At 33.4% G+C, this 11868-nt stretch overlaps 2 protein-coding genes across 2 annotated transcripts; one reads left to right on the top strand and one right to left on the bottom strand.

The window, feature by feature from the left end:
- The first annotated feature begins 268 nt into the window (after positions 1–268).
- Positions 269–6871, top strand: LOC136219722 (protein OBERON 1). The gene is made up of 5 exons (XM_066007217.1): positions 269–598; positions 1867–2270; positions 3024–3583; positions 3691–3757; positions 6159–6871. Exons 2-5 carry the CDS (start codon positions 1883–1885, stop codon positions 6590–6592), a joined length of 1449 nt encoding a protein of 482 aa, XP_065863289.1. The 5' UTR covers positions 269–598; positions 1867–1882; the 3' UTR covers positions 6593–6871.
- Positions 6872–10047: 3176 nt separating this feature from the next.
- LOC136219721 (uncharacterized) lies at positions 10048–11200 on the bottom strand. Its single transcript, XM_066007216.1, has one exon. It carries the CDS (start codon positions 10911–10913, stop codon positions 10197–10199), a length of 717 nt encoding a protein of 238 aa, XP_065863288.1. The 5' UTR covers positions 10914–11200; the 3' UTR covers positions 10048–10196.
- Positions 11201–11868: the final 668 nt, after the last annotated feature.

Raw genomic sequence — 11868 nt, 5'->3', positions numbered from 1 at the left:
AAACCTAAATTCTTTCACTTCATCTTATTTCACTCGACAGCCTCTCTTTAAAAGAGAAAAAAGTTGACCAACAAATAAGAAAAAAAGATGAGAGTAACAGAATTGGAAAGACAGAATTTAAGGTCAAATAAATATTACAATTAGGAAAACATTAATTACATTTAAGATTGACCAAAAAGAAAAAAACATAGTAGAAAATAACTAAAATTTTATATTTCATCAAAAAAAAAAAAAAAAAAAACTAAAATTTTATATTGAAGTCCTAATTTCTTTTGGATATATAGGAGCCAATATGATTCGGTTTAGTGAAATTTATTTTTATTAAAAAAAAAACTAATTGAAAATATGTAATGGATCCTAAAAAACAGCGAGTTCGGAATTCGAATTTTACAAACCGGCTTCCGGCCTGGCTATCAGTGACAGTGCCGTTACTTTTTTTCGCATTAGGGTTTTCCATTGGCGCTTAGTTTGAAATCGGTTACAGAATTTATCTCTTTTCTTGAGGACTTGTGAAGCTCTGAATTCAATTCTTCATTTATCTCCCTCTCCAATTCTTTATCTGTTGCCTTAATTTGAAGAGCAGAGCTATTCTTTTCAGGTAGAATATTTGAATCCATCTGCATTCAAGTTTATTTTTGGTTGATGTTTCTTGAATTTTTTATTGAGATTAATTAGAGTTTCAGTGACCACTTTGAATTTTGTATGAATGAACACTTTTTTGGATGCCTTTTTAGTAATTAAGAATAGTTTTCAGGTTTCCTGCTCATTTAGGATCATTATTTGTGAGGCATTTTGAATAATATGAATAGTATATCAACAATTTGCTTATGTATTGATTTTACCTTTTGGTTTTAACAGTTATATAGTAATTTGTCGCTTTTATTTCCCAGTTTCTTATATTTGTTTGAATCAATGAATATAGAATCGACAAGTTATCAGAATATTCTCTTTATCATTCATATACGAGCCCTAGAAAATAATGAATCTCTTCATTTTTTGATTCATTAATTTAGAATGAGATTCGTTCTTGAACAGGCATAGCACAAATTTTTGATAGAAGTTACAGGCTGTGTGATAATCTTGTTCAACACCATGTTACGAATAAAGTGCTTATTAGTTTTAAGTTTCTTTGAATAAGACCATTAGAAGTTTCAGTTTCAGTTTAAGTTAAAGATCCCTTATTATGGTAATGCTGAATAATTAATTTAGAATTTGAAGTAGAGCACTATATAAATATAATTGGAAGTTATATAGAAATTGACTTGTATATCTGTAACATACTGTGATATTATCACTTGCATAATTTTGCGAAATTAATTTGTATGCCTTTTAATTATTCTCTTAAATTTGTAGTTTACCAAATGAATATATCATTTATCATTCAACCTTTACAATATGCACATAATTTTTCAATTTTAACAAACAACTTTTGGATTTTTTTTCCTGAAAAACGAAATTCAGTTGCTGATAAAGAATTAGCTTCCGTTTTTGGTAATGAATTGATTCCGGTTTTATTTTCCAGTATTTGGTATTCTTTTGAATCAACAAAAATTGGATATCTATTTCCCTGGTAGATTCAACTGAAAAAAAATCTTTTTTTCTTTTTGCATCATGGGGGATGATGTATTCTTGCTTATATTGCTATACAGTGGCGCATTACAATTTGTACTATGCCATCAATTGTGAGGTCAAGCTCTTTTATTTTCAAGTTCTTAGAAGATGTTTGGCATATGGTTCAACTCTTGCGCACTTTGATTTATTTTCCCAAAATAAATTAAATACTTCTAAGCTGTTTTTATTTATCATATGTAAGCATTTTCCAGCTTAGTTCCTAACAAATATTTTGTGTTGGATATGATTCTTTAGAACCAAGGTATTCAGAATGGAATTCATGGAAGTTGATGAGATAACTAATGGGAGTGCACCTGGTATAAAGGAAAATGGATTTGATCTAAGGCCAGTGGCTCCTGAAGAGTATGGTGAAGGTTTGCCATATGCTCCTGTAGATTGGCCAAAACCTGGTGATGTTTGGACTTGGAGGGTGGGGAAGAGAATTGCCTCCAATGGTCATTTTGTGGATAGGTACTTATATCCACCACTCCATCTTGCTCGTTTGGATTTAGAAAGTAGCCGTAATTCTAAAAAACGTGGCTTGGCAAGTAAGCCTTCAGTTGAGCGATTTATCCATTCAATATACCCAGATGCAGATGTTAAAGCATTTTTTGCCTCATTCAGCTGGAAAATACCTTCAAAGATGTCATCAGCAAGTGGTCAGTTCTGCATATATATATAAAATATTATTGTATATGCTCAATCAGTTATATGAAAATATTTTTGAACAATATCATTTTCGGAATCTCTTGACTAATAGGTTACCTATGTCGTCACATGCATAATTTACAGTTCCTCTTGATGAAGTCAATTTCGACATCCACTGCCTTGAAATGATTCACTGCCATGATGCCAGCTTTTTGAAATCCAACTGCCAATAGATTATTGTTAAATTGCTGGTGAAGTTATGGATTAAATATTCAGACAGGAATTCTTTGTAAAATAAAATGCGATAGCACATACGATTTAAAGTGCTTTACCAACATAGGAAAGCTTACTGCAATATGATGGTGATCAAAGTTGTGTGTTCTAGAATATCATTTATGCTCTCTCTGATCATGCTATATTTATTTTTCTGTTTCATTTCATCAAACTGTTAGGTATTGATTCTGAAGTTTGAAACTATAAGTTTACATAGGTTTGATATCCATGCTTGTGTCCTGCATTAACACTAATATGATTAATTAAAATAAGCATGCTTCTTTATTTGGACTAGCGCTTCCCGTTCATGAGATTGTTATACTTCAGCTTGTAAGCTACAAAATTGGGATTGGTTTATAGTCCTTAATTTTTATTGATTGAAATTCACATTCTTTGAAATCACTCACATTCAACTAGTTGTCTTCTGGAACATAAATAACCTAAAAGCTTGAAATAGTTTTATCACCACCAATAATGTTGGCAATTACCAGGTAATCTAGAGAGAAATGTTCTTTCACGTTTTGAAGAAACAGCTGAGAATTCTGAGCCTCCCCAGTCTGATGGTGTGGCTTGCAAGGCTGGAAACAAGAAATGCAACAGCCTTGTGTTGCAAACAAAAAATCCATCTGTTGGTGCAATGGCTTGTGATATTTGTTGCAGTGAACCTCGTTTCTGCCGTGATTGTTGTTGTATTTTATGTTGCAAGACCATAAAGTCAAAGCATGGAGGCTTCAGTTACATCAAATGCGAGGCTTTGGTCTGTGAGGGTTGTATATGTGGCCATGTTGCTCACGTTGATTGTGCTCTTCGAACATACATGGCTGGAACTGTCGGAGGAAGCATTGGTCTAGATGTGGAATACTATTGCCGCCGTTGTGATGCCAGAATTGATCTGATTCCTCATGTTCGGAGGATTTTTCAAACTTGTAAATCCATTCATTCTTGTGAAAAAATAGAAAAAGTATTAAATGTTGGCATTTGCATTTTACGTGGATCCCAGAAAACCGTTGCAATAGAACTGCTGAGGCAATTTGAAGCAGCCATTGTGAAGGTAAAGCTATTGCGCTCTAGGTTTGGTGGGTTCCTTGTTTGTAATTAACTTTGTTCCTTTTTAGGATTGCTAAAACTAGCAAGTTGATGGTTTTGTACTGGTATCAGCTTAAATGTGGAGCTAAGCTTGAGGATCTATGGAACGCTGAAGAGGATATCCGAGCTATTTCAACAGGTAAATTAAATTTTAGTGTCTTCAGATAGTTTTGAGAACAACAGTTTTCTCACTGTTGGAACACTGTTTTAACTAGAGAAGAGGCGAATGATGTTTGATTATACAACTCCAATTGCTGAAACATTGAATGCTTAGTAAATTCTTGATTTAAGATGTGTATTTGTCATTTTTTTTTGTATTGTCGGTCCAATGTTTGTTTGGTTTGCCGTATTGCAACTATCTTAGATAGAGCTTGGATCACATGTTTATGTTTTCTTCCAAGTATTAATTCTGCTGAAAAAATTGGGTTAAATACAATTATGGTCATTTGGTTTTATCTATCATTTCGCTACCGACATTCAACTTCAATTTATATTATAAAAAAATAACTTTGACTTCCCCCCCTAGAGTCACTATTATGAATTTTCAATCAATTATACTGGAAAACTAACGTGGCATGATCTAACCATGAACTTAAACCACATCAAAGTCTAAAAGACTCCATGTCAACTCCACTACACGCCAGCAACAAAAGCACTCCAAACGTCAATTTGTTGTTCTTTATAGACCGGTATTATGGTATTTTTGTTGCTGACATGGCATTAATGGAGCTTATATGGAGCAACTCAAAATGAAAATCCATGTCAAAGTAATGTTGCAATCAGTTTTATAGCATGTATTTGGCTGCAAATTCATGATAGTGATTTCTGCGGGACAAAATTCATTGTGCAGTTGTTTGTACGACACAAATTGAAGTTTAGTGACTATAGTTGAACAATAGACAAAATTAGTGAACAGTACTCCTTTTATCCCAAGAAGATAGTCTAGTTACGTGAATTAGAAACAAAAAGATAAGATAGTTCAAGAACAAATTTTTGCACATAATTTTCGTAGTCAATCCCTACTTAAAATTGATAATCATTTGTCAATTCACAGTTTCAAGTAGAATTTAATAAAGTCTCTGCTATATTTTGTCAATAACAATGCACATTAGATAGGGGTCATATTGAGAAACTAAAGAATTAACTACAATTCAAAAGAGGAAAATGAGGACTATAGTTCTGGATGGACTTAAGTAGACATGTGGACTATCTTTTTGGGATGGAGAGAATATTGATGGAAGCACTGATCTTCAACTAGTCTTTTGTTAGTTACTCATGCTTGCTTTTTCTACTAAAGTTCAGGCGCTATACTGTTATTAAACTCATGCAACAATGCAAGCGCGAGATGTTAGAAGAAGGTTTTAGAAATTAGGCTGATCATTAAAATGTATATATGAATAAAGGAATCGTGAACAATGGGAAGATAGCTAGAACAGTTGAATTTTGTTCAAGGTGTATATTCTTACGAGGGTTGCAGGTCTTTCAAGAGAAGGCAGTTATTGGCTTGGTATATGTATATTGCAATTGGTGATTTTGCTTCATATGTATATTACTGGAACCATAAACTGTCAATCTATTTTGAAGGGTCAATTACACCCATGGCCCTTCAATTTTAGTTTCACTTTCTTTGTGCCCCCTGACCTTCAAAGCTGGACATAGAAGTCCCTGAACTTTGCCCTTTACTATCATAAAAGTCTCTTAACCTCTGGCCACTCCAATAGCATGTAACCCTCTGGAGCTGATGCCAATGATATTCTAAGCAACTTTAATTTTTGAACTATTTGGTTTTGAGGTCATTTAGGTGTTGTTTGGTTAGGAGAGAGAAAACTTCAAAATGGTGATTTGGAAAATTGAAAATGGTGGTTCTATGGGAAATGTGGCTCTAAACAACTTTATTTCTTGAACTTTTCCATTTTAAGGTCGCTTACTTTATAAAGGGACTTTTATGTTAGTAAAGTACTAAGTTCAAAGTCTCTTTATCTTCGGTTTTGAAGTTGAGGGACCATAAAGAAAGTAAAGCCATAGTTGAGGGGAAATGGGTGTTAATTTACCCCTATTTTGAAGGATCTTTTGAGTGTCAAAAATTAACCGTGCTTCCAAATATAGTTGGTAAATGTTTTCAGAACTTAAAATACAGAATAGCAATTAGCAAAGCATCCTGTTGAAAGTGCACTTGCCTGGTTTATTCCTTTCTCGGTAGCGACCTCAGAAGAATATTTTGGACTTCAATTGTGTAGAAGTATGTTTAGGAATGCCATTGTCAAATACTGATGTATTTTTAGGGTATGCTATGCAGTTGTACTTTAGCTTGATCACTGAGCACTTTTGGTGAACACTGCAATGTGATGTTATTCTCTTCCTTTCCACAATTCTCTTCCCTGTCTTTATTTATTTGTTTCCTGTAAGATATTTAATTGTTTCACTGTAACGGGGTTTCTTAGCTGTTAAAACTGTTTTTGCGAATTCTGCATTGTTTTTGGGTATGAGGCACACATCTAGAACGTCATCGTATTTGACATTTCTGCATTCCTTGCACACAGAACAAACTCCTGATGCCTTTGTGGATGCTGATAAACAAGATCATTCAGACATTAAAACAAACATGCTTGACACTTTCTCTCTGTCTTCTGAATATCGTGCTGAAACTGTAAAACTTGAGGACGAGATTGATCAGACACTCTACGAACTAAGGAAATCTCAGGCATCTGAATACAGTATTGCAGAGGAACAACTTCACGCTCAAAAGAATTGCATACAAAATCTTTATGAGCAACTTGAAAGAGATAGATTTAAATTGGCACGCAAAAAATCAGATGCCAAAAGAGGCGCGTTACTGGCTGCTATTGCTAAAAGGGAAGATCAGATAAAGAAGGAAGTGGCAAAGCTCAAGAATATGGAGGAAGTAGCCAAGGGATTTGGAAGGACCTCCAAAAGTATCTTGAATGAACTTTTTGGTCTGGAAGTCGATGAGTAGATTCAAATTTATATCTCAACTCCATTCGTTCAAATATCTTTTTGATGTCATTGACGTATGAGATATTGTTTCTCTCAGTAAATTTACCAAAGAAAGAAACGATTTACATTTGAATTTGAAGTTGACAAGTAGATTCAATTTTTTTGTTCTTCTGAAATTTGTTAAATTTCCTGCTACGTTCATGTTTTTGTTCATAAGTTAAGTGTACATGGCAGTGATCTTAGGTTGCAACCAAATCTTTTTGCAATTTTTAGTAACTAGAAACAATACAATTATAGTTATTTTCCTTGTTTTCTTTCAGTATTGAGAATCAGATATTCTGGTATAGTAAAAGTGTATGCCAAGGTACACTTCGTAAGGGTTACTGTTTGCTATTGCATTGCAGGTAGATAGATTTAGCTTATTTTCTTTAAGATGGCTATCAACACCACTAAAAGGAACTAAATGGCACTCACTCCTAATTTCTAATAATATTTTTGCCATTCATGTTGCGGTGCCTTGGGCATACTAGATGTAAATTTGTCTCTAACATTTTTGCTAAGTACAAATATATCCCTTGCGAAAGAAATAGTAAATTTTCATTAGTTTTTTATTTTTTTTTTATTTTTATTTTTTTTATTTTTAACTTGGAGCAATTTTAAATCTAAATAACGTTTAATGGAATAATTTTGGACCAAATGATAGAACCCATAAAGCTCTCTTAAATATACTCAAAGGCAAAGATTGAGGACCATCGCGAAACCACCCTCACCCTTTATAAGGGTGGTTAAGGTCTTAAATATACTCAAAGGCGAAGATAGGCGACCATGGGAAACCACCTTTTATAAGGGTGGTTCTGCTACTTATTTTCCATCTTCATTTTTCCTGGTGCTGATTGCACAATATATGATTGTTAGGTATCTTTTCCTCTACCCTGTTTTAGTATTGGAGTGGGCAGTGATGAGACTAGTATTTCGTTAGCAGAAAATATGATAACTAGCAACTATATATTATTATGAAATGAGGTACAAATTTAACCATGATTATTGAGGAAGAATAAATTTGTACAAAATATTGTAGTCTTAAGCTAACGTTTACCAGAAGGTGCAATTTCAAATTAAGTAAGATAAAATGAGTTTTTCATGTGTAATTTTGTGTTCTGACCATCCTTCAACCTCTTTCATTCTGACCACACAAAAAGGTTTGAAATCGCACATTTTATGTTAATGAAAAAACTCGTTTTCTGCTAATGAAGCTTGAAATTGCATTGTCTGATAAATGTTTGGCTTAAGATTGTATTGTTTTGTATGTGAAAGCTAAATTCGTTCTCCCCGAATAACGATAGGACTAAATTTATAATTTATCCCGATTATTATAATAAGAGGAGTAATGAAATAAATTTGAAGGTCCTTTGCGTTATTGTTGTTAAAAGATACAATGTGTGCTATTACTATCCACTTTCGATTTTCTTTAATAAGACTATATTGTTAAATTTTTTTATACATAATTACTATTAAATTTAGATACGAGATAATAATTATTTATATGGTCAATTTTTAACAATTGGGATCTCAGTAATTAAAATAAATTTTATGTTTTATAAAATAAATAAATTGGAGGAAAATTCTACTATGATATCGGTACAGACCTTATAATTAAAAGATGACGATAGTACAACTTTTCATTTTTTCAACCACTCATTTCTCAATGAGATGGTAAGCATCTCGTTTTTTTATTGGTTAGTTCTATTTCATCCAATCAACCATATTTTCGGATTAAAGTCCCTCTAAAAGAGAGATCCTAGGGGGCGCCTAAGCAAGCTCCCTCTGCAGCCGCCTAGCGATTTTTTTTTTTTTAATTCAACCATATAGTCTGAGTTTATTTTTTAAATTCCAAACAATTAAAAATTGATTGGAGCTGCTTCAAAAAAAGAAAAAGAAAAAAAGATTGGAGATTTCATAGTTTCATACTCCTTGGGTAGTGGTGTTCATATAACATTAAAGAGATAATAAGGCAAGGATGTTGTATTCTGATGAAATTATGCAAATCACAGAGACAGATTACAATCAATAAATCAATGGGAAAAGATGATTTATACGCATTGAGGTAGAGACCAAGAAAGCATTGACAGAAAGAGGACTAGTAGCCATCTGAGCTTCCAAAAAGTAAACCCCTTTTTCTCTACTAGCTCCCGAATCTTCATGTGTGACCACACAACGACAACACACTCTTTCATTTCTCATTTCTCTTTCAAAATTCTTGTACTTGGCTACTAAATAATTCAATTGAATCCTCAACGAACTTTAGAGATGTCTCGTTAACTCAATACACTTATTTAAACCTTTAAACTCGTTTAAACTGACTTATTGATCATCTAAACCTGCTTAAAATAACCTAAACTTGCTTCTAGTGACGCGTGTTTCATGCCACTTTAAACAAGTTCAATGGATTAATTATACATCTCTAAAGTTCAGAAGGCGATTGGATTATTTGACCGACCAGGTACAGAGTACTCTTATATATTAAGCCTAAAGATTCTATGAAAAAGGAGACTCAATGCATGATTGAAATATAGTGAAACATCAGTAGAATACTAGGCATGGCATCTATTAAGAAAACCGTACGCTACCTAGATACACAAAGAAAAGATAAAGTAGAAAAGTCCAACAATAAGTTTCCAAAGCATAAGTTCCACAATGATCCTTAAACCTCGCAATTTAGAAATTGAAACGGAAACAGACACGAAACACAGAAATCATACTCATAATTAATTCACAACCAACCATTCACAGGAATCGAGCCTAAACAAAGAATGTAAATCACCTGGTGAATCAGGAACATCAAAAGGGAAGTGATAAATAACCATAAAAGTTGTGTAACTCATTAAAAATAAAGATCAAGAAGGCATCAAAAGATGCTATAATCATTTTCATGCCTTTGCAAAAACTTGAAATCCTTGCATTGCAGCACACATACATATCTAAAGGTGAAACTAGAATATAAATGTGGGAATTAATGGTAGGTCCATATGCAAGTAGAGCATGAAAAACATATATTCTTAATCAAGAAGAATAAACAGTACCACTTTCAGAATGCTTCAGAAATGCAATCAAAAAGTATGAAACACATTGCAACCATTTCAAAAGATACTATCTTATCTTTTACTTGTATTGATTAAAGAGACACAGAATTTCAACCACCATGCTCTCATTACATAACCGGAGACCGTGAGGAGATCATAGAGCTGTTAATTTTTGACACAACAACACAATTTACCAAGACAACCCAACCGAAATCACATAACACGATTAGGACATGACAACCCGTTTTGACACGAGTTACAGAAATAAATACTAAACAACATTAAAATTTCAATCCATAGCAACCAGTTCTATATCCCCACAAACTCCTCAACCTCACATGAAGCATACAAAATTAAGAGATTCCACCTTCAATCCTATACTGAATATGCAAAATTAATGAAAAACTGGTTTCATTTAATAACAAAAGCAGAATTCCAAGTTTCCAACCATCATTAATTTGAAGAAAAAACTAATCTTCCACAACAACATTGACTTGTAGCAAAGATCAAAACATGAAAGCTAGAGAGCAGTAATTATGATTCTCACTGTACAAGCACAAGCCTAGCATTATTGTTGTTATTGTTTCCCATACCTCCTCTAAAATCCCCATTACTATTATTATTCCCTTCCTCCACCTCGCCGCCTTTGGGCACTGTCACGATCAGTTCTCCATCTGTTAGAATCGCGCTCGCGAGCTCCGGCCTTGTCGATTCCGGTAGCCTGAACCTCCACATATCTAATTCCAAATCATCCAATGAAGATAATTCCAGATACCCATTTGGCCTAATCACGATTTTAACAACCCCAGGATGGATTTCAATTGTGTGCGCTCTGACTTCCCCAATGTTATCAGTTTCCGCCACGAATCGGAAGCAATCCGGATTCTCCTCCACGGAAACATCGGCATCAGACCGGAAAGGGAGCTCCAATACCCGGCTGAAGATATGGGGAAGCCTCCTTAGCTTCTTGTGGGACCCTGGGTCCCTCCGATTGTTGATGTTTCCGGCGGCGGGATCGTTGAAGTAGTATTGGATTGTTATGTTGTTCCTCTTCTTGGGCATTGGATGAACCTTCATGGTTTCTTCTCGGTTTTGATGATTTGAGATAGGAAAAGAGATGGAAAGAGATTGAGGAACAATTAATAGCAGAAAGATAAAGATACCCTTTAAATAAAAGATGGGTAAACTTGATTTTACATGGGAATCAAAATCTAAGAAAGGATTCTGATTGAGGAATTGAAAAGGAGCAATCTTGATCATAAAAAAAGAAAGAATGGCTTCAAATTTTGAGGAGAAAGATAAATCCACTGGAACCCTAACACAAAAAAGGAAATCAAAGTTGAGAATGGGAATTGTAACATATATGCTGTTTCTGTGAATAGGATTGATGGTTTTTTTTGTGCACAATTTGATAAAAAAGATAAACAAATATTCTGTTAAGAAATTAAATTACATAAAAATGAAAATAAATAAATAAATAAATAAAAAGTTTCCTGAAATGAAATCTCCTCCTTTGCGAGTGCGTGCGGAGTGAAAAGGAGGTATCGCTCGAGAGAGATGGTAATAATAATAATATGGAGATTATTTCAAAATAATAAGGATATTGGATTTTATTATTGCCCTTCTTTTCTCATTAAATTACAAAATTTGCCATTTCGATCCGATAAAACAAATGATTATAAATGTGGAAGGGATAAATTTCAAATTGATTCCTCTAATTGCAAAAATGATAAAATTATACCTTCAATATTTGGAAGGAAGATCAATTTTAACCTCACAAGATGATTTGATCCTTATTTGACTGTAATCTTAGACTTTCCAAACTTATATGTTGATAAATTAAAGCATTTTTATGTATTTTGACCTATTTTTTGCACCATATTAATAACATAGTAAGACCGTGCTTGACAAAGAGAGGGTTTTGAGGAAAAAAATATAATTTCTCAAACATCTAAATTGTCTCAAACCTCTAATTTTCATCCAAAAAGCTTTTTACCAAACAGAGTCATTATCTTTTTTATTAGCCGATTTGACTAACTGATTTGACTAGCTGATTATTTAAACTTGTTTGGTAAAATTTAGCTGATAGCTGATAGCATTTTGTATAAAATGACAAATAAGGACATGGTAAAACCAGTATTTGGGGTTAAAGGGTAGTAATTAGAGGTAAAATATCTTAAAAAAGAGATGGAGCAATAAGCTAGTTGAAAAAACT

Source organism: Euphorbia lathyris, chromosome 2 (assembly GCF_963576675.1).
Source record: "Euphorbia lathyris chromosome 2, ddEupLath1.1, whole genome shotgun sequence".
Taxonomy (NCBI): Eukaryota; Viridiplantae; Streptophyta; class Magnoliopsida; order Malpighiales; family Euphorbiaceae; genus Euphorbia; species Euphorbia lathyris.
The sequence above is the reverse complement of the archived record's forward strand: the minus strand, read 5'-3'. Positions and strand labels throughout refer to the sequence as shown.